This window comes from Theropithecus gelada, chromosome 3 (genome assembly GCF_003255815.1).
Source record: "Theropithecus gelada isolate Dixy chromosome 3, Tgel_1.0, whole genome shotgun sequence".
NCBI classification, from domain to species: Eukaryota; Metazoa; Chordata; class Mammalia; order Primates; family Cercopithecidae; genus Theropithecus; species Theropithecus gelada.
In genome coordinates this window covers 52,175,547-52,198,444 of record NC_037670.1, presented here as the reverse complement: position 1 = coordinate 52,198,444, position 22,898 = coordinate 52,175,547, and the positions used below count along the sequence as shown (strand labels likewise).

The following is a 22,898-nucleotide window of genomic DNA, read 5'->3' as shown; positions in this document are numbered from 1 at the left end:
GTGGATCACCTGAGGTCAGGAGTTCAAGACCAGACTCGCCAACATGGCAAAACCCCATCTCCACTAAAAATTAAAAAATAAAAAATAAAAATAGCTGGGCACGGTGGCATGTACCTGTAATCCTAGCTACTGGGGAGGCTGAGGCAGGAGAATCGCTTGAACCCGAGAGGCAGAGGTTGCAGTGAGCCAAGATCGCACCATTGCACTCCAGCCTGGGTGACAGGAGCAAAACTCCATCTCAAAAATTAAAAAAATAAAAATAAAAAACAGACCCACGCCAGCCCCTCCACCAGCAGCTGTGTTGTGGGGGCTCCCTCTGGCCAGCCGGGGGCAGGTGTTGAAAGCAGCTTTCAGAAGCCACAAGTGGCGTCTGCACCAAAGCCACCTGCGCCTTGAAGCACTATTGCAAAAACCACATGCAGGCAATTGAGAACTCCAGAGCACAGCAAGCCTGCTCTGTCCACTCCTGCTGAGGGGCGCTCTGCTCCCAGACCCATCACACAGGGCAGATGGATCTCTGTCCTGTACCATGTCAGAGAAGAGTGAGAGAGACGTAAACAGCAGGTGGGGCCAGTGGGGCCGGTGGGGCCTCTGTTCACCTGCCCTGGCTTCCCTCCTCCCCCACTGGAGGATGCAACCTCCAAGGCCTCAGGGCCACCCACCCTTCCGGGGAGGCTCCTGCCTCCTCCACCCACACTGCCCTCTCAGAGGCAAGGCCACTCAGAAGCCCGGAACCTTCCAGAAGCTTCCCTCTCCCTCACCTGCACGCACGTGCGCGCACACACACACACACACTCTCACACGCATGCTTTCCCTGCCCTCCCTTGTGTCTTGCAGCACAGTCGAAGAAGACAATGACAGCGGCGGGTTTGACGCCTTAGACCTGGACGGTACGTGCCTCTCAGATCCAGGAGGGTCCTGGGTAGGACGGGTCACAGAGGGTCACAGGTGGAGGGTCACAGGTCCTTAAGACCTACTATGTGGAATGGACTCAGAGTCACTCTTGAACACAGAAGATAAGCCTCTGTCCCCCAGGGGGCTTGCCCGTGGCCAAGAGACGCCCTGTGAGCTTGTTCTTTATCTTGTAGGTAATGGGGACCCATCCAGCTGTTGTGCAGAGGGCTCGAGCTAGGTCTGGGCTTTTAAAAAGCGTAGCTCTCACGTACCGTAGCCAGGCACCATGGAGGGGCTCGACCTGCATACCTGATCCAGTTTAATCTCAACAACCGCTCTCAGAAATGCTATTGTTACCCTCATTTTATAGATAAAGAAAGGAGCCTCAGAGACAGGAAAGAACAGGAGGGCAGAGGGTGGGCTGGGAGCAGGGCGTTCTCGTAAGAAATTCATGTATTGAGCTGTTAACCAGTCTGTGCAAAAGGAGTACAGAATGCAGATGGAGAGGCCGATATTGGAGGGGCAAGGCCAGGGGGAGAGGCCAAGCTTGGAGGGACAAGGCCATGGGGAGAGGCAGACCTTGGAGATGCAAGGCTGCGGGGAGAGGCCAACACTGGAGGGGCAAGGCTAGGGGAACAGGCCGACACTGGAGGGGCAAGGCAGGATGGGGAGAAGTAGGGAGGGTGAAGGTGGGATGGGGAGAAGTAGGGAGGGTGAAGGCGGGATGGGGAGAAGTAGGGAGGGTGAAGGCGGGATGGGGAGAAGTAGGGAGGGGCGAGGCGGGGTGGGGAGAAGTAGGGAGGGGCGAGGCGGGGTGGGGAGAAGTAGGGAGGGTGAAGGTGGGATGGGGAGAAGTAGGGAGGGGTGAGGTGGGATGGGGAGAAGTAGGAAGGGTGAGGCGGGATGGGGAGAAGTAGGGAGGGTGAAGGCGGGCTTGCAGGGTCACCGCCTTCAAGCCTGTCTCAGCACCGAGGGAGGGTGGCAGCATCCCCTGGCCCGACAGAGCTGGCAGCAGGGGAGACCGTGGCTCAGAATCCTCCGGGTGTGCCCTGCCAGCCCCCTCTCTTCCAGGGCTCCCCCAGCCTTTGCCAGCTAAGGCTGCCAACCGATGAAACGAAAGATGAGTGGTCCTCTTTAATGGGGGAAGCATCAACGCTATCAAGTGTTAAAGAGAGGTTAGCACCTAATCGAGGCTGGGTAATGAGAAGAATTGAAAGAGTTTTGGAAAGGGGAGAGAATCCCGGGCAACCGTCCAAAGTATTTTGCAGTGTCGGGAAAAATTCCATTTGCAGAGAAGCCTTTGTTATCAGTCCCGAGCAGGTTTGCAGTTCCCTCCATTCCAGCCACCCGGAGTTCTATGCAGCAGATGTCTTTCCCCCAGGTGTTCCGGGTCCACCTGGGGTGAGAAGATAGGGAGGGGCCTCCTACGGGGGCCAGACCCTCCTCTTCCCGCCCTGCTTCAGGCCCCTGCAGGCCAGGAAGCTGATGGACGATGGTGAGGCCTTAGGGTACCAAAATGAAATCTGGGGGCCCAACTCAAAAACAGAATGAAGCCAGCCACGGTGCCTCATGCCTGTAATCCCAGCACTTTGAGAGGCCAAGGCAGGTGTATCACTTGAGACTATTAAGAGTGACATAGCAAGACCCTGCCTCTACAAAAAAAAAAATTAGCCAGGCATGGTGGCATACCCCTATAGTCCCAGCTCCTTGGGAAGCCACGATAGGAGGATAGCTTGAGCCCAGAAATTCAAAACCAGCCTGGACAGCATAGTGAGACCCCATCTCTATTTTTTAAAAAAATGTTTAATTATCCGGACATGGTGGTGTGCACCTGTAGTCCCAGCTACTCCAGAGACTGAGGCGGAAGGATCACTTGAGCCCAGGAGGTTGAAGCTACAGTGAGCTATGATCACCGCACTGCAACCTGGGCAACAGAGCAAGACCCCCTCTAAAAAAAAAAAAAAAAAAAAAAAACTAGAACAAGCAACTGCTAATGGGAAGTCCCCCTTTTCCAGATACCAAAAAAAAAAAAAAAGGAATCTTAAAAACCAGATACCTGGGCCGGGTGCGGTGGCTCAAGCCTGTAATACCAGCACTTTGGGAGGCCGAGACGGGTGGATCACGAGGTCAGGAGATCGAGACCATCCTGGCTAACACGGTGAAACCCCGTCTCTACTAAAAAATACAAAAAACTAGCCGGGCGAGGTGGCGGGCGCCCGTAGTCCCAGCTACTCGGGAGGCTGCGACAGGAGAATGGCGTGAACCCAGGAGGCGGAGCTTGCAGTGAGCTGAGATCCGGCCACTGCACTCCAGCCTGGGCGACAGAGCGAGACTCCGGCTCAAAAAACAAAAAACAAAAAAAAACCCAGATACCTGATAAGGCTTCCCACTAAGAGGAAGCTCCTGGAGGCTGAGGAAGGTCTGTGTTGGAGACATTCAATGTGGGACTCAGCCTTCTGTGCTAGGGAACCTCAGAGACCCATCTCCCAGGAGGCTGCCCAGGAGGAGCAGGGCAAGAGGCTCCGAGCCTGCCCCAGTGCCAGGGCCACCCCAGCAGGTCCCGGCACTGTCTGCGGAGCTCCCCGCCACCCCGGTACTGATGGGCCCTCGTCCCTCTGCAGATGACAGTCACGAACGCTACTCCTTCGGACCCTCCTCCGTTCACTCCTCCTCCTCCTCCCACCAATCCGAGGGCCTGGATGCCTATGACCTGGAGCAGGTCAACCTCATGTTCAGGAAGTTCTCTCTGGAAAGGTACCCTGGTGAAGGGGAAGCCGGGGTTGAGGGTGGGGATGGGATAAAGACCCCTCACCCGCTCACTCCCCTGCAAAGGGGACCATTCATGTGGGCCTTGTTCTCCTAGAGCCAGCACCAGAATCGTAGCATTCCCGAGTCAGAAATCACTTCCTGGCCGGGCGCGTTGCTCACACCTATAATCCCTGCACTTTGGGAGGCCAAGGCGGGAGGATTGCTTGAGCCCAGGAGTTCCAGACCAGCCTGGGCAACATGCAAGACCCCGTCTCTACAAAATAATTTAAACATTCGCCAGGTGTGGTGGCACACACCTGTAGTGTCAACTACTGAGGAGGCTGAGGCAGGAGGATCACTTGAGCCTGGAGGTTGAGGCTGCAGTAAGCTGTGATTGCACCACTGCACTCCAGCCTGGGTGACAGAGCGAGATCCTGTCTCAAAAAAAATGAAATGACTTCCTCTGACCTCCCAAGTGTCCAGGCGCAGAAACCGAGGCCCACAGAGGGAAGCGCTTCCCCAAGGCCATGCAGCGTGGCAGAGGCAAAGAAGTGGGACCCAGATACCCAGCAGGCCCCGTCCATGACACATTGGAGCCTGGTGGGCCGTGCTCGAGGACCCCCTCCTAACATGGTCCTTGCCAGTCCCAGTACAGCCGCTGCAGGCCAGGGAGGGCGCCTCAGCTCCCCTCCTCGTCTGCATTTCTCTCAGCAGGAGCCGCTTGTGAGCTCTCACTTCCCTTAGCCATTAAGGGCCATTCTCAGAGCCAGGACACCGAGGCGCCTGATGACCACAGGAGGCCATGCCACTGGGGTCCCAGCACCCGCCACCAACCCCCGGTGTGTCCCAGTAGGGCTTTTCTCTTTTCAGCCCAGCTGCCTAACTGCCGTTCTGTTTCCTGCTGCAGACCCTTCCGGCCTTCCGTCACCTCCGTGGGGCACGTGCGGGGCCCAGGGCCCTCCGTGCAGCACACGACGTTGAACGGCGACAGCCTCACCTCCCAGCTCACCCTGCTGGGGGGCAACGCGCGAGGGAGCTTCGTGCACTCGGTCAAGCCTGGCTCCCTGGCCGAGAAAGCCGGCCTCCGCGAGGGCCACCAGCTGCTGCTGGTGAGGGGCTGGCGACAGGGGAGGTGGCTGCAACTGTAGTGTCAGTGCTGACATTTAGGGCCCCTAAGCCTTGCATTCAGCCCCGGATCCCTGGGCAGGAGGAGGGAGCTGGAAGGTGGTCAGACCATCCGCATCACGGGGCCCTTCTCTCCCCAGCTCCCCGCCTGTGCTTCTGCAGTCTGTGTCCAGCCACCGGCTCCTGCAAGCTCCCAGGGTGCAGGCAGGAGGCAGGTGCACCTCCCTGAGCGAGATGCTTTTTCCCCCTGTTGGCACTGAGCTAGTCTTTGTTCGGGGAGAGATGGTTTTCTTCCCAATGTACAGAGAGCGGCCTCACCCCTGCGGCTCTGCTGCCTGTGGAGCGGGGAGACAAACGCAGTCTCTTCTCTCCAGCTAGAAGGCTGCATCCGAGGCGAGAGGCAGAGTGTGCCCTTGGACACATGCACCAAAGAGGAAGCCCACTGGACCATCCAGAGGTGCAGCGGCCCCGTCACGCTGCACTACAAGGTCAACCACGAAGGTGAGACCTCCCTCCGCCATCTGGAGCGACCCTTGGCCAGGGAGGCAAGTCTCTGACCTGGACAAGTGACCTCGCTGCCCAGAGCCTCCGCTTGCTCTTCTGTTCAGTGGAAGGCACGGGCACTTCCTGGCAGCGTCACGAGGCTCAGGGGCAGGTCTGAGAGAGCACACAGGGATGGCGACGGCTGTGAGCAGGGCTTTGCTGTCTCGCGCCGGCTCTTTGGACATGTCTGCACGCACCTGCCCAGGTGACTCAGGCTGCCCGCCAGGTCACAGTGGACACGGCATCCCCAGACTCAGGCACACCTGTTGGAGCCCTGGCTGGCCCAGCTCAGCCCTCTCTCCCTGGCAAGTGGAAGTTGCTTCCTCTCTCGGGCTTCCCGTCCCTGATGTACACAGGCAGCAGCTCTGGGGTCAGTCTCCCCACAGACTGGGCATGGAGAAACAGAGGTTCCCTGTCAGGTCCTGCTGGGGGATTCCTGGCTTTGTTCAGCATATCTCAGAAGCCTGCTCACCCCCCAGGCCGGGGGCCACAGCAATGGCTACCTGAGCTCTCTAACTACTGTAAGAACAGAACCTACAAACAGGACCCTACTGGAGTGAACTTTCTTTCCCCGGAATTCCAGACTGCAGGATGGTGCTGCTGCACAACCCTGGGGGGCGCTGTTCACATCGTATTCTGTGGCACTGCTGGTCAGGAGACCCAGAGATTTCTCTACCCAGGACCAAGACCACCGAACCACATCCCGCAACTCAGGATTCTTGCTCTGAGATCCCCCGGCTCCGGGGCAGGTGGGCCTCACCCTTCATAGACTCAGGGAAACGGAGGCCCCGCCCTGGTTCTGGCCTCCCCGGCTGCAGCTGAGTATGGTGCCTTTTCACAGGGCCCCAGCATCCTTTGAATGGGATCTCCTGTTTCTCAGCCAAGACTCCTGGGCGGTGAGCTCTGAGCTTTGTTTTCTGCTCTGAACGAGTCTGAGTTCTCGTTCTCACCTCTGGGTTTTTCTACATGATTATCTCTGCAGCTGGATCTTATTTTTAACCGCCAGGGCTCATGAATGTTTCAGCAGAGCATAAATAGCCAGTTTCTCTCTATCCGCTCTCCAGAGCCGCCTGCTCGAGCTCCTTCCCGGCAGTGCCCTACCCGTGCAAAGACAATAACGATGCTTTATCCCTACATGCAGGGCAGGCCTCTCCCCAGTCCTGCACCCTGATCTTCCAGCCCAGCAGAAAATCGGTGGGCCTGCAGAATATGATGTGAGCAGCGCCACCCCCCGACCCCTGACCCCCCGCCCCTGACCCCCAACCCCCGACCCCTGACCCCCGACCCCCGACCCCCAACCCCGGAGTTGTGTAGCAGCACAGCCCTGCAAGTCTGGAATTCCAGGGAAAGAAAGTTCACTCCAGCAGGGTACTGTGTGCAGGTTCTGTTTTCATAGGAGGCAGAGAACTCAGACAGCGATCACAATGGCCCCTGGCCAAGTGGATGGGCAGGATTCTGAGATGTGCTGGACAAAGCCAGGATCCCCCGGACAGACCTGACAGGGAATCCCTATTTCTCCATGCACAGTGGGCGGGAACATTCATCAGTTAATCCAGCTGGCTGGCTTGGCCCTGGAATGTGGGCGTGGACAGTTGAGGAGCTACTCTGGTTATTAGAACCATTTTAGCTCCCGCAGTGTTATGCAGCCCTCAGCATGTGGGGTTGATTTGGGAGTTTATATTATGGTTTTAGATCATAGCAGAGCTTGCTGCGTTTATCATGTTCATGGTTTATGCCCCGCTCCCTCACAAAGTATTTGCAAAACTTTACTTGGGAGGCTGATGACATTTAAATAAGATTCAAACGACATGTGCCATGGTCTCTTTGGGAAACCATTTGGCAGTGTCTTCTAAAGATAGATAGATGATTGATTGATAGAAGATAGATAGATAGATAGATAGATAGATAGATAGATAGATAGATGATAGATGTTAGATAATGGATACGTAGATGGATGATGGATGGATAAGTAGATAAATGATTGATGATAGATAGATAGATAGATAGATAGATAGATAGATAGATAGATAGATAGATGATAGATGTTAGATAATGGATACATAGATGGATAATGGATGGATAAGTAGATAGATGATTGATAGAAGATAGATAGATAGATAGATAGATAGATAGATAGATAGATAGATGATAGATGTTAGATAATGGATACATAGATGGATGATGGATGGATAGATAGATGATAGATAGATAGATAGATAGATAGATAGATAGATAGATAGATAGATAGATGATAGATGTTAGATAATGGATACGTAAATGGATGATGGATGGATAAGTGGATGATTGATAGATGGATAGATAGATAGATAGATAGATAGATAGATAGATAGATAGATGTTAGATAGATGATAGATGTTAGATAATGGATACGTAGATGGATGATGGATGGATAAGTAGATAGATGATTGATTGATAGATAGATAGATAGATAGATAGATAGATAGATAGATAGATATTCTATGACCAAGTAATTCCACTTCTGTGTATATACCCAAGAGAAATGAGCACACATATCCACAGATAGATGATTGATTGACTGATAGATAGATGATTGATAGATGATAGGTAGATAGATAGATAATAAATGAATAGATAGATGATAGATAGATAGATAGATGATAGGTAGATAGATAGATATTCTATGACCAAGTAATTCCACTTCTGTGTATGTACCCAAGAGAAATGGGCACACATCTCCATAGACAGACAGATAATAGGTAGATAGATAATAGATAGATGAATAGATAGATATTCTATGACCAAGTAATTCCACTTCTGTGTATATACCCAAGAGAAATGGGCACATATATCCACAGATAGCAGTGTATATGAATAACTCTTAGCAGAGTTGTTCACAGTACCCAAAACTGCAGACAATGCAAATTGCACATGGGAGAATGGATACATCTACATACCATGGAATACTATACACCAGTGAAAAAGAGCCCCCTCCAGCTATGTTGCAGCATCACAGACAAATCTCACAGACGTAATGTTGAACAGTGGAAGCTGGAAGTGAAGAGAACATATGCTGTTTGGTTCCACTTATATGAAGTGAGATTCAGCCTATTTATAGCAATGTCGGTTAGGATGATGGTTCCCCTTGGGAAAGGTACTGACAGACAGGGCTCTGGTTGTTGCTGCCCACACATATATATTTGTGGAAATTCATTGAGCTGAGTACTTAATTTATGCTATATGTGAGTTGTGCAGCAATGAAAAAAATAAAAAACAAACAAGTGCTGTATAAGGGTGGGGAAATATGAAGAGTGTAGCAGGAATCATTGCAAGTTGGCAAAACTTTCAGCTCTGAGCTTCCTGGCAGCCAAGACAAAAAGGGAAACTGGTAAACAACATGGCTACCCTTCACTGGGGAGGTAGAACTTTCCCCTAGCTATAAGCTTTAAGTTGGTGGTGAGGGAAGCTGCTCTAGGAGCTGCTCTGATGGTCAGGGGACCCCATATCGATAGACAGCTGGTGCATCTTTCCCTCCACAGGGTACCGGAAGCTGGTGAAGGACATGGAGGATGGCCTGATCACGTCGGGGGACTCATTCTACATCCGGCTGAACCTGAACATCTCCAGCCAGCTGGACGCCTGCACCATGTCCCTGAAGTGTGACGATGTTGTGCACGTCCGTGACACCATGTACCAGGACAGGCACGAGTGGCTGTGTGCGCGCGTCGACCCTTTCACAGATCACGACCTGGACATGGGCACCATTCCCAGCTACAGCCGGTGAGGCCAGAACCAGGGCAGGGCCTCCATTTCCCTGAGTCTGTGGAGGACCAGGCAGGATGCCATGAACATCAGCAGAGGGGCTTATAGAGAAGCCCAGGCCAAAGAAGGCTACTGCTTTCCGTTTCACAGCGAGGTCCCCCAGGCCCTCTTCCTCCAGGACTTCCTGCCTCCTCAGGGATGTCTCTCTCGACCTTCACTAGAATCCTGCAGAACCCTCTTCCATCTGGTGGTGACCAGACCACCTGGTACTCAATTCTATGCTCTCCTGCTAGGTTCATTAGTCATTTCTTTTCCATAGACCACATCCCAATAACAACGTTGTCATTATAACAGCACTAGCCCCCGGGGACTGAGCACAGGTAGTGTGTCAGGCACACAGCAGGCATCCGGAAGCATCTCTAAGACTGTAACACTACACATCCATACCACAATATCTGTAAGACCATGACAACGCACCTCAGGCCAGTCCTCCAAGGAAAGCATCATCACACCAGATTTACAGAAGAGGAGACGGTGGCTCAGAAGGGTTCAGTCACTTTTCTGCAGCCCCACAGCGAGCCAGTGCTGGAGGTGGGATCCAAACACAGATACAAGGAGCCACATCTTCACCCTGGGTGGCCCTTGGGCTCAGAGCACACACCAGCCACAGGGCCATCCCTATGCAGAGTCAGACACGCACCCCACCCATGCCAGTGCGGTGCTGCAGCCTCGCTGGCTTCCCGGTGCTTGACCCTTGAATTTCAGCCCCTGAAGCTCCTCTCTTCGCTCCGCAGAGCCCAGCAGCTCCTCCTGGTCAAACTGCAACGCCTGATGCACCGGGGCAGCCGGGAGGAGGTGGACGGCACCCACCACACCCTGCGGGCACTGCGGGTAGGTCTGCCAAGCACCCTGTGGGAGTAGCAGGGCCAGGGACCTTGCCAGCTTCAAACCTAACTCCCGGGTCTTTTTTAGAGGCAGTAACAAATGCAATCCATCCATATTGGGATGATGAATTCTAGGGGACTTAGTTCCTTAGGAATGAGACGCTCTCTGTAGAAGGAGACCCGTCCTCTCATGCCCTCCCACAGGTCCTGACTTTCCAGGACAAGGGGTTGGTGTCTGGCCAGGCACAGTGGCTCATGCCTGTAATCCCAGCATTTTGGGAGACCAAGGTGAGCAGATCACTTGAGGTCAGGAGTTCGAGACCAGCCAGGCCAACATGGTGAAACTTTGTCTCTACTAAAAATACAAAAAGTAGCCAGGCCTGGTGATGGGCGCCTATAATCCCAGCTACTCGGGAGGCTGAGGCAGGAGAATCGCTTGAACCTGGGAGGCAGAGGTTGCAGTGAGCCGAGATCATGCCACTGCACTCCAGCCTGGGCAGCAGAGCAAGACCCTGTCTCAAAACAAAAACAGGGCTGGGCGCAGTGGCTCACAGTTATAATCCTAGCACTTTGGGAGGCAGAGGTGGGAGGATCATGAGGTCAAGAGATCGAGACCATCCTTGCCAACATGGTGAAACCCCATCTCTACTAAAAATACAAAAATTAGCTGGGTATGGTGGTGCGCCTATAGTCCCAGCTACTCAGGAGGCTGAGGCAGGAGAATCGCTTGAACCCGGGAGGTGGAGGTTGCAGTGAGCAGAGATCACGCCACTGAACTCCAGCCTGGTGACAGAGCAAGACTCCCTCTCAGAAAAAAAAAAAGGTGAGCCTAGATGTCTGGCTCGAGCTGGACTGCAGGCCTTTGCTCTACCATCCATGGTCTCTGTTGAAGCGAATCACCTCTCTCCCAAGTCTCCAGGACTCCTCTCCCCTACCCCGCCTGCCCCCACCCCTTCCCTGCAGGCTTTTGATTTCCCTAAGGAAGCTTTAGCACGGAGGGGACTTGAGGACAGGTCTCCGATTCTCACCAGCATCATTGTGTTCTTGCCTCCTGCCAAGCCCAGCAGGGCCTGACTGGTGGATAAATTCATTTCAGAACACCCTGCAGCCGGAAGAAGCGCTTTCAACAAGCGACCCCCGGGTCAGTCCCCGTCTCTCCCGAGCAAGCTTCCTTTTTGGCCAGCTCCTTCAGGTAAGGCTCTCCGGAGTGCCTACCGACTTTTCAATCATATTCTGCTGTGGCCCTGCCCTCCCCCGACTGAGAAGAGATACCCGAATCAAAATAATCGTGCTTTGTGTTTGTACACCACTTGCATCTCTTCACAGTGCCTCACATCTCCTGTCCCATTTTATCTTCTCAGTGACAGGTTGGTAGACAGTCTCTGTGCCTGCGGGAAGCAAATCCCACTTTCATAAAAGATTGAGGAATCTTATGGTGAAAAGAAACTGAAGTTAGGTGTTCAGATACTAATAGAAAGATCAGAAGCAGTGTATCAAGAGATGAAAAACAAACATCCTAAATATCTAGGCCAGTTTAGGTCCTCATTAATCGAGCATTCAACTTATCTGAGCATCCTGGCAGCCAAGGTAAAAAGGGAACCCAGCAGATTCTTTCAATCTTATCTGTCTAGGGAAACATTTTAGCAATCGGGACCAGAAAGGACTTTTCCCTTCTACTTAATTCTAAAAGGGATTTTTTTTTTTTTTTTTTTTTTTTTGGCATGGATCATTATAGAAAGAACATTGACTAGCATTGTTTGTGATATCTTCAGAAATGGTTTCTCATAAATGCAGAAACACTCTTTGGGATCGTTTCTTTTATCGCCCGTGGATGAAAACCAAGGGGGTAATATGAAAATGTGGCCCCATGAGCGTGTTCCTGTGTAGCTGCCTCACTCATTAGACCCCAGTGGAGACAGTGTTTCGTTCCGCTGCTCCATCTTGATGTTGGAACGGGGAAACCCAGGGAAAGTATGAGCAATGTGACCCTAAAACCCAGGAAGACACAAACAAGTGTCAGAGAGCCACCCAGGTGGAAAGGAACCCTGGCCAAGTCTGAGGGGTTTACAAGGGCAGGACCATTTGAGATGACGCATTTTTACACCCGTGTGTCATGCAAGAGTGGAACCTTGGGGCCAGGCGCGGTGGCTCACGCCTGTAATCCCAACACTTTGGGAGGCTGAGGTGGGTGGATCACTTGAAGTCAGGAGATCGAGACTAGTCTGGCTAACACGGCGAAACCCCGTCTCTACTAAAAATACAAAAAGTAGCCGGGTGCAGTGGCGGGTGCCTGTAATCCCAGCTACTCAGGAGGCTGAAACAGAAGAATCGCTTGAACCCGGGAGGCGGAGGTTGCAGTGAGCCAAGATCGCACCACTGTACTCCAGCCTGGGCAAGAGTGCAAGACTCCATCTCAGGAAAAAAAAAAAAAAAAATAGTGAAACCTTGGGAGTCTCATCCAGAGCCCTGCAGCCAATTAACAGAGAGACAGCTGACATCCCAGATACCATGTGTTTTCCTTCCTGCAGAAGGAAGAGTGTGGAGAGACTCAAAGTAGCCTATAGAATATGGTGTGAACCTGCTTCTGTGCCCACCGCCAGGGCATCTGTTTCTGCCTTCCAGGACTCAACTCTGTGAACTGTAGAAAAAAGTGGGTTCTTGGCCGGGCGCGGTGGCTCAAGCCTGTAATCCCAGCACTTTGGGAGGCCGAGACGGGCGGATCACGAGGTCAGGAGATCGAGACCATCCTGGCTAACACAGTGAAACCCCGTCTCTATTAAGAAATACAAAAAACTAGCCGGGCGAGGTGGCGGGCGCCTGTAGTCCCAGCTGCTCGGGAGGCTGAGGCCGGAGAATGGCGTGAACCCGGGAGGCGGAGCTTGCAGTGAGCTGAGATCCCGCCACTGCACTCCAGCCTGGGCGGCAGAGCGAGACTCCGTCTCAAAAAAAAAAAAAAAAAGAAAAAAGTGGGTTCCCCCCATTAAACTTGGGGATACTGAGGCAGAAAGGCATGGTGAGCACAGTGTCAGAGGGAGGTGACATTGTCCAGCACATGCCCAGCAGGGGGGCAGTCCCTGCCCACAGGGGTTTCCAGCCAGGGGTCTTCACGGCTGGGGCGGCTCAGGTCCCACAGTGCCTGCAGAGCTGCACCTGAGGCTCCCACGGGGATGCAGATGGGCTTGACCTGAGACTCATCCGGCTGGGGAAGACTGTGGGCACTGATTCATTCATTTGCCTACTCAGGACATCTCTCCAGTGGCTAAAGGGCTCGAGCCGCCTGCTGGGAGTCTCCTGTTTTTATAGGGGAAATGACTGGCCCAGGAACCCCCCGGGCAGAGGAGGGATGTGAACAAAGGTCTGACTTTGGCTGGTTGAGGGCAGCGCCCTGTCTGTTTAGAAGCGGAAGCAAAACAGTCCTCCCCCAGTCCTACCTCTGCTCCTCCAGTTCGTCAGCAGGTCCGAGAACAAGTATAAGCGAATGAACAGCAACGAGAGGGTCCGCATCATCTCGGGAAGCCCGCTTGGGAGCCTGGCCCGGTCCTCGCTGGATGCCACCAAGCTCTTGACTGAGAAGCAGGAAGGTACATGGGGACCGCCTGGCCCCTCCCACCACTCCCAGCCACAATCATACATGCCTCACCCTCACCTGGGGGCACATTGGTCCTCGTGAGGGGGCCTAGAAGTCCTCAAAACGGAGGGGAGGGAGGACATAGGTGGCTCATGCCTGTAATCGCAGTGCTTTGGGAGGCCAAGGCAGGAGGATCGCTTGTGGCCAGGAGTTCAAGACCAGCCTGGGCAACATAGTAAGACTCCCCATCTCTACAAAAAATATAACTATAAAATATATAAAAACATTAAAAATAAAAACATAAAACATTAAAAATAAATCTTAAAAGATGCAAATAAATAGCTAGGCATGGTATCACGTGTCTATAGTCCCAGCTACTTGGGAGGCTGAGGTGGGAGGATCACTTGAGCAGGAGGTTGAGGCTGCAGTGAACCAAGATCACACCACTGCAGTCACTCTGGCTTGGTCCATACAGCAAGACCCCTAGCTCTAAAAATAAAAATAAAAGACAAAAATAAATTAAGGGTGAGGAAGCCTGGCCTTGGCTGTGAGGGCCATGCTGCCTCAGGGTGACGTCCCGCCAAGCTCACCAGATAACGACGCTCTCGTTGTGGTTGCTTCGCGCCCGGGTACCTGTGTTAATTGGGGCTGTTTGCTGTGAAGTGTTCGTTTTATTGATTTCTCTACCCACTGAGTGCCTCTTGTCATTTATCAACCTGGCGAGGGGCCTCCCGGTCCACCGTCCCCCACCCCGCTGGCCCTGGCTGGCCCTGCTCAGGGAAAGGGAGGCCACAGCCCTGGCTGGATCTCAGAGGAGGCCCTGGGGCAGCTCTCCAGGCTGGCCCTTTGGAAGTTGGAGTGGCCAGGCCAGGGACAAGAAAAGGCACAAGGGACAAGGGACAGGCTGCCTGTTTCTGGGAACCGTTTCCTCTGGGTGCCTGGGGTGGTTTCATCAGAACCCCGGGCTTCTGCACGGCTCCCCCACCCCAGCCAGAAAGGGACTGAGAAGGCAGAACTGAGGCCAAGTCGTCCCTCCCAGTGCTCCTGGGAGACACCCAAGGCCTTGCCCGCTGATCCTGGTGTCTCGTGGGCACCCGCCAGCACTTGCTTTCCTTGCCCTCACCCTCCCCTCCGCTGGGCTGTACCCAGTCCATGCCCTTCCTCCAAGAAGCCCTCCTTGATCATCTGCCAAGGCAAACTTTCCCTCCAGAGCTCAGCCAAGGTTCCTGCATTTGTCACACACTCCGCCTGCCCCCCACCACACCTCCCCTCCCCGGCACACGAGCCCCAAGCAGTGCCAGCCCAAGGTGACCTCAGACATTTGATGCCCAGGGCAGCCGCCAGGCCTCTACACTAACGGTGGCCCCCAGGACCCAGCCCAGGGGCCCCATCCTCCCTGGAAGGTCTTCAGAGCCCCAGGGCTCTGACCACCGCCCTCTCCTGCCCCTGCCAGAGCTGGACCCTGAGAGCGAGCTGGGCAAGAACCTCAGCCTCATCCCCTACAGCCTAGTACGCGCCTTCTACTGCGAGCGCCGCCGGCCCGTGCTCTTCACACCCACCGTGCTGGCCAAGACGCTGGTTCAGAGGCTGCTCAACTCGGGAGGTGCCATGGAGTTCACCATCTGCAAGTCAGGTGATCGGCGAGCCACGGCCACCTGGGGAGCCCCGCGGGAGCCACGGACAAGGATGACTTCCCCTCTTCTCTTCCCTCCTCCCCTTCTCCCTTCCTCCTTTTCCCCTTCTTCCCTCTTTCCTTTCCTTCCTCCTCCCTTCTCCCTCCTCCACCTTCTCACTCCTCTCCTCCCCTTCCTCACTTCCCTCCTCCCCTCTTTCCTCCCCTCCTTTTCTTCTTCCTCATCCTCCCCTCCCTCCTCCCTCTTCTTCCCTCCTCCTCCTCTCCATCACCCCTCCTCCCCCTGGATGAGTGGATAAATGGATGGATGGATGAATGGATGATGGGTGACTGGGTGGGTGGACAGATTTATAGATAAATGGGTGGGTGGGTAGATGGATGGATGGAAGGATGGGTGGGTGGGTGGGTGGATGGATGGATGGATGGATGGATGGATGGATGGATAGGTGGGTGGGTGGATGGATGGATGGATGGATGGATGGATGGATGGATGGATGGATGGATAAGTGGATGGGTGGGTGGATGGATGGGTGGGTGTGTAAGGGGTCAGTAGATGGGTGGGTGGGTGGATGGATGGATAGATAGGTGGGTGGGTGGATGGATGGATGGATGGATGGATAAGTGGATGGGTGGGTGGACGGATGGGTGGGTAGGTGAGGGGTCGGTAGATGGGTGGGTGGAACAGGAGATTTATTTAGACTGGTGATCAGCCTTGCACCACAGTGTCTGAGCTGCTTTGTCCAGTGAAGGGTATTGCTGAGAAGCCAAACCGTGAGTATTTGCCAAGCACCTGCTCCATGGGCTGCCATGGGGAGTATGAAGAAGGTTAACCTTAGCCCTGCTCTCAAGGAGCTTCACGGTCTAGTAGAAAGGAGATAAGATTCATTTAAACATGGCTGGAAGGAGATTGGACATCGAGTTCTGTAGAGCCCAGAAGGTGGCAGGCAGGGCCTGGGTGGGATGATCAACCCAAGGCCACCTGGTGCTGCCCTCAGGACTGGCCCCTCTCTCTGCAGATATCGTCACAAGAGATGAGTTCCTCAGAAGGCAGAAGACGGAGACCATCATCTACTCCCGAGAGAAGAACCCCAACACGTTCGAATGCATCGCCCCTGCCAACATTGAAGCTGTGTCCGCCAAGGTGAGGCAGGGGCTGGGAGGTTGGACGAGGCCGGGATCCTCTGTGATGATCCTCATGAGGCCACCTGGGCCAGGGACAAGGGTGGGATGAAGAGTTGCTTTCACCTCCCCGTGGCCAGACCTCTCCTTTTCCCCTTATCCCAGCAGCTGCCCTGTGTTAAAGTCCTCTCTGCGCCCTTGTTCCCTGGGCTCCGATGTGAGTTTTTATTTTGGAGCTGCTTTCTATTTGTGATGGCTTCCTGGAGCTGGTGTATGTTCGCATTATTTAGGGGTGTGTGTCTGGTTGTGATAACAAGGGCCAGAGATAGAGAACCAGCTCATCAGGGCGAGAGACGGGATGAACGTGAAGGTGACAGGGATTGCATTCACCAAACGAGGGGAAAACAGGACATCACGAGGGTTGTTGGCAACCATGCGAAAAGGTTATCTGTGTGCAATGTGGAGTCTTTGGAGCCAGAAAACGTGACCTAAGCATTGAGCTCTTCCTCGTCCCAGCACGGGATGAAGGAAAGGCTCTCTGTCCACGTCAGTGGAGGGCCGGGGGCTGGCTCCGTGGCGGGCTCTCGGTCTGCACCAGTGGAGGGCTCCCCCAGCTGCCGGGGGCTGGCTCTGTGGTGGACGCTGACCTTGGGGATGGCAAGAGCAGATGGTGGTGTTTTTGGTTTTTTTTTTAAGTCTGGGCCACAGCTTTAGGAAATTCTGACAGCTGGCGCGGATAGAAAGTAAGCGGACAGGGTTGGAGCCGAGATTGTTTTTAGCTGAAAAGAAGCCGTCCAGCAGATCTGTGCTGTTAGAAATGTGGGCCATGGCCCTGCTCACAGGGAAGGGGGAGCAGTGGTCTGCAGGAGGCCCAAGGGGACCCTGAGCAAGGTGGGACATTCCCACTTCCAGACCCGGGTGCTAGTTCCAGGCTGTGTTCAGTTTGTGAAATTCACTGAGCTGCACACTTAGAATGCTGTGTTTATGTTCTATTCCAGTGCAAAGTTTGATGTTTTATTTATTTATTTAGAGACTGGGTCTCGCCGTGTTGCCCAGGCTGGAGTGCAGGGCACGATCCCGGCTTACTGCAGCCACGCCTTCGTAGGCTCAAGCAACTCTCCCGCCTCTGCCTCCCGAGTAGCTGGGACTATGGTTATGCACCACCATGCCCAGTAATGATTTTTCTAATTTTTTTAGAGATAGGGTCTTGTCATATTGCCCAGGCTGGTCTCAAACTCCTAGCATCAAGCAATCCTCCCACCTCCCAAAGTGCTGGGATTGCTGGCATGAGCCACCACGCCCAGCCAACATTTGGTGGAAATATTTTTTTAAGTGATGCCTTCAGCAAAGCAGAGATTGTCCTTTCTCAAAATGATGAGCTCATGGTTGAGAACCCTTGCAGATACTCCTGGGACCTGCCAGCCTGGCTGACTCACCCTTCATGTGTTCCCTACTCTCTTAATTGAAGGCGGGCTAGGGTAGCAGGTGTTTTGGGGGGAGGTGTGTGTGTGTGTGTTTGAGTGTTTGAGACAGTGTCTCGCTCTGTCAGCCAGGCTGGAATGCAGTGGCACCATCTTGACTCACTGCAACCTCCACCTTCCGGGTTCAAGCGATTCTCCTGCCTCAACCTCCCGAGTAGCTGGGATTACAGGCACCTGCCACCACACCCGGCTAATTTTTGTACTTTTAGTAGAGACAGGGTTTTGCCATATTGGCCAGGCTGGTCTCGAACTCCTGACCCCAAGTGATCAGCCCACCTTGGCCTCCCAAAGTGCCGGGATTACAGGCGTGAGCCACCACGCCCGGTTGGTAGCAGGTGTTTCATTCAAACTCATTCACGCCACCTGGTTCACCCCGGCCAAGGCCTCGTCTCTGCCCATGAACATCACTGTGGTCAGCAGAGTCCTGGAGTGTCCAGACTCCTGGGAGGTCTCATCTCCTGGATCAGTGGCAAATGGCTTTCAGGGCTCCCACCCGGCTATAGACCCCAACCCTGCATCCAGGCCCTGCCGCAGGCACCTTCACAAGAGCGAGAGGTGGGCGGGCTGCTGCTGACCGAAACCACTGTGCCCACAGAACAAGCACTGCCTGCTGGAGGCTGGGATCGGCTGCACGAGAGACTTGATCAAGTCCAACATCTACCCCATCGTGCTTTTCATCCGGGTGTGTGAGAAGAACATCAAGAGGTTCAGGTAGGGCTTCCAGACCCTAGGGGCTGCCCCCTCCTGTCCCTAGCACCCCACCAAGTCTCCATGGATCGCAGGAGGCCTGTGTGCCCCCACTTCACGCACCCCCCTTAGTAAACCCTCACCAAGTACGGGACTGACCTTGCAGAGCTGACGCCGAAGGCAGCGGCCGAGATGATGACTCACAAACGGGGCGCATCCCAGGGGACAAGAGCTAGAAGGGTCGGGGCAGAGTGCCCATCACCCGGGGTGGTCAGGGAAGGCCTGGGGGATCTGTCAGCGAGATCCATGGCAGTGAGGGGGGCCTAGGAGATGAGAAAGAAGACGCAATCTGGGCAGCGGGGGAACAGCTGGTGCTCAGACCCTGAGACAGGTGTTTGGGCCAAGTGGTGAGGGGCGGAGGGGTGAGGGGTGGAGCAGTGGGAGGCAGAGGGTGGGGGTGGACGGATGAGAGGTGGATGGGTGGGGGCGGAGGGGTGAAGGGTGAGGGTGAGGGGAGAAGGGGTGAGGGCTGGAGAGGCGAGAGGCGGAGGGGTGAGGGGCAGAGGGGTGAGGGGCCGAGGATAAGGGGCAGAGGGGTGAGAGGCGGAGGGTGAGGGGCGGAGGGGCGAGGACTGGCGAGGTGAGAGGCAGAGGGGTGAGGGGCGGAGGGGCGAAGGGGTGAGGGGTGGGGGGTGAGGGGCAGAGCAGTAAGGGGCAGGGGGTGAGGGGTGGAGGGGTGGGGGCAGAGCAGTGAGAAGCAGAGGGTGGGGGCGGAGGGGTGAGGAGTGGAGGGGTGAGGGGCAGAGCGGTGAGGGGCAGGGGGTGAGGGGCGGGGGGTGAGGGGCGGAGGGGTGAGGGGCAGCTGGTACAGGCCCTGTGGGGCCACGGGAGCCACGGGAGGATGTGGCATCTTGTTCCGAGTGCATCTGGAGGCCGCTGAAGGTTCTGAGCGGAGGCGTGGCATGGTCCACTTTAGGGTATAAACGCACCTCTCACCTCTGTGTGGACAGGGGCAGGGTGGTGGTGCGGGCCGGGATCCTGTCTGGGAGGCGATGAGAGGCAGTGTGACTTTGGATCCGTGCTCAGGGTCGAGCCTGCAGGATTCGGGAAAGGGTTCACTCTGGGATTCCAGAGAAGGAGAGGCCGGGCGTGGTGGCTCATGCCTGTAATCCCCACACTTTGGGAGGCTGAGGTGGGTAGATCAGCTGAAGTTGGGAGTTTGAGACCAGCTTGGCCAACATGGTGAAACCCCATAGTCTCTACTAAAAAAACAAAAAAATTAACCGGGTGTAGTGACATGCATCTGCAGTTCTAGCTACTCGGGAGGCAGAGGCAGGAGAATCGCTTAAACGTGGAAGGTGGAGGTTGCAGTGAGGTGAGATCGAGCCACTGCCCTCCAGCCTGGTCGACAGAGTGAGACTCCGCCTCAAAAAAACAAAAAAACAAGCAAACAAAAAAGAACGAAAGGATGGCGCTGAGGTTTGGGGCCTGGGTGACGAGGACAGACTGGCCCTTAAGTGGCTTCATCTCAGATCCCTGCGCCTCCTCGCACGCACCTGCAAAATAAATGTCCTGCAGCCATTTTACAGAGGGAATAACAGAGTTTAGGCCCCTTCATTCCTTTTCACCAGATACTCACTGAGCCCCTGGGAAGGGTTAGGCTCTGGGGAACCCAGCAGTGAGCAAAAGAGACCGGCATCCCCCCTCAACACCTCACACCCGTTAGGCTGGCCAGGACCAAAAGCACAGAAACTGACAAGAGTTGGCGAGGAGGATAGATGTCGAAACCCCAAGGGCAGCTGCTGGAAATGCAAAAGAGAGCAGCCACTGTGGAGGACAGCATGGCGATGCCCCAAAAAATTAAAAATAGAATACCATATAATCCAGCAGCTCCACCTGTGGGCATGTCCCCAAGAGAAGTGAGAGCAGGGTCTGTAAGAGACATTTACATGCCTGTGTTCACAGCAGCATTACTCCCAATAGCCAAAACATGGACTTCACCCAAGGGTTGGTCCGTGGGGGATGAATATATACAACAGGGCCCACCCATACAGGCTAGGAAGGTGGCAAGAGCTGAAAACCTTGCAAACTGTTAACAAAAAATAGTTGAAACAAAGAAATAATAATACATTTAATGCAAGAGAAATAATAGCATGGTACACACCCCTTTCCCTGATCTGCCCTGCCTTGGAATGTGTTTGCGATGCAGTGTGTATTGCACCAAAAATACTGTATGGAATTTGTTTGTTTGTTTGTTTGTTTGTTTTGAGACAGAGTCTCACTCTGTCACCCAGGCTGGAGTACAGTGGCACAATCTCGGCCCACTGCAGCCTCCACCTCCAGGGTTCAAGAGATTCTCCTACCTCAGTCTCCTAGGTAGCTGGGATTACAGGCGCCCACCACCATGCCTGGCTAATTTGTGTATTTTTACTAGAGATTGGGTTTCACCATGTTGGCCAGGCTGGTCTCGAACTCCTGACTTCAAGTGATCCTCCCGCCTCGGCCTCCCAGAGTGCTGGGATGACAGGCGTGAGGCATCACACCCAGCCCATACAGTGGAGTATTATTCAGCCTTCAAAAGGAAGATTCTCACACCCACGGAGTGGGTGTGAGATGAACCTTGAGGATGTTATTCTCAGTTAAATAAGCCGATTACAAAAACACACATGCTGTACGTGATTCCACTTCTATGAGGTCTCTAGAGCAGTCAGATTCCCAGAGACAGGAAGCAGAAGGGTGGTTCCTGGGGGCTGCGGGAGGGAAGATGGGGAGTATTTAATGGGCCCAGAGTTGCAGTTTGGGAAGATGAGAAAGTTCTGGAGATTGGTTCCACAGCCGTGTGAATATACCTCATGCTACTGAATTACTCACTTAAAGAATAGGTGAAATGGTTGATTTTCTTTTATGCGTATCTTAGCACGATTAAAAATAAAAAGGATGTGACCGGGCCCAGTGGCTCACACCTATAATCCCAGCACATTGGGAGGCCGAGGCAGGCAGGTCATTTAAGGTGGAGAGTTCAAGACCAGCCTGGCCAACATGGTGAAACCCCACCTCTACTACAAACATAAAAATTAGCGCTCATGGTAGCACGTGCCTGTAATCCCAGCTATTCAGGAGGCTGAGGCAGGAGAATCGCTTGAACCCGGGAGGTGGAGGTTGCAGTGAGCCGAGATCGTGCCACTGCACTTCGGCCTGGGTGACAGAGCGAGACTCCATCTCAATCAATCAATCAATCAATCAATAAGGCTGTGTTTGGAATTTCCGATAAACAGCTTAAGGAGCACGGTCCCTAGCGTTAAGAGGCACGGACACTATAGGGAGAAGCAAGGCAGGGAAGGGGTGGGGACCGCGGCAGTCAGGGGTGTCCGGGCAGGTGGTGCCACACCAGTGCCGCGGATTGGCAGCCTCCCCACAGCCCCTGCATGTCTCCTCCCAGAAAGCTGCTGCCCCGGCCTGAGACCGAGGAGGAGTTCCTGCGCGTGTGCCGGCTGAAGGAGAAGGAGCTGGAGGCCCTGCCGTGCCTGTACGCCACGGTAGAACCCGACATGTGGGGCAGCGTAGAGGAGCTGCTCCGTGTTGTCAAGGACAAGATCGGCGAGGAGCAGCGCAAGACCATCTGGGTGGACGAGGACCAGCTGTGAGGCGGGCGCCCCAGGCAGAGAGACGCTGTGGTGCGGGGCATCCTATGAGGCAGGCGCCCCGGGCAGAGAGATGCGGTGGGTGCGGAGGGATCCTGTGGCCCACGGAGCTGCCCCAGCAGACGCTCTGCCCCACCCGGTGATGGAGCCCGGGGGGCACAGGTGCGCCTGGGGAGGAGCAGGGCGCAACCCATTCCCCCAGCCCCGGCTGACCTGGCCCAGCAGTTTGGCCCTGCTGGCCTGAGCAGGGAGACAGGGGAGCAAAGGACACCAAGCTGGAGGCCCGAGGCCAGGCGGCCTCTCCAGAGTCAGAGCAGCAGCTGAATGTAATGCTGGGGACAGGCGTGCTGCCACCAGTAGGGCAGGGACCCGGACAGCCAGGTGACCACTAGCCCTGGGGACACTCTTGCCGTAAACACATCCCCAGGCAGGACAGATCGGGGAAGGGGGTGTGTACCAGGCTATGATTTCTCTTGCATTAAAATGTATTATTATTTCTTTGTTTCGACCCTTTGTGAACAGCTTGCAAGGCCTTGAGCCCTTGCCACCCTCCTAACCTGAAAACCACGCCCAGGGAGCTTAGCTGGGGACTCAGACCCCACGTTCCTGTGTAGGGTGCCTGGACACACCCCAGGGTCCCAGGACAGGCCCAATTTATCCCTGGGTTTAGGGCAATACTTGCTAATTGCATCCCATAGAGTCAAATGCATCTGATTTGGAAGATCAACAAATTATCTTGTCACCCTGGGAAGGGCCCGTCCTCTCACAGACCCTGGGGAGTCCTTGCGGTCTGTGCCTGGCCTGCCCCATAATTCCAGCCCTGAGGCCAGGCCC

General features: G+C 54.6%; 1 protein-coding gene across 2 annotated transcripts in view; it reads left to right on the top strand.

Annotated features, from left to right (window-relative positions):
• CARD11 (caspase recruitment domain family member 11) overlaps positions 1-22,565 on the top strand; it is a 144,867-nt gene extending 122,302 nt beyond the window's left edge. For both annotated transcript variants that reach the window (XM_025379320.1, XM_025379321.1), the window contains 12 exons: positions 838-890; positions 3,516-3,648; positions 4,550-4,751; positions 5,142-5,268; positions 8,829-9,069; positions 9,846-9,942; positions 11,032-11,127; positions 13,381-13,516; positions 14,957-15,136; positions 16,153-16,277; positions 18,332-18,447; positions 21,863-22,565. In XM_025379320.1, coding sequence (XP_025235105.1) covers positions 838-890; positions 3,516-3,648; positions 4,550-4,751; positions 5,142-5,268; positions 8,829-9,069; positions 9,846-9,942; positions 11,032-11,127; positions 13,381-13,516; positions 14,957-15,136; positions 16,153-16,277; positions 18,332-18,447; positions 21,863-22,067 — 1,711 coding nt within the window. In that variant the 3' untranslated portion in view covers positions 22,068-22,565. The remainder of the gene's footprint in view (positions 1-837; positions 891-3,515; positions 3,649-4,549; positions 4,752-5,141; positions 5,269-8,828; positions 9,070-9,845; positions 9,943-11,031; positions 11,128-13,380; positions 13,517-14,956; positions 15,137-16,152; positions 16,278-18,331; positions 18,448-21,862) is intronic.
• Positions 22,566-22,898: the final 333 nt, after the last annotated feature.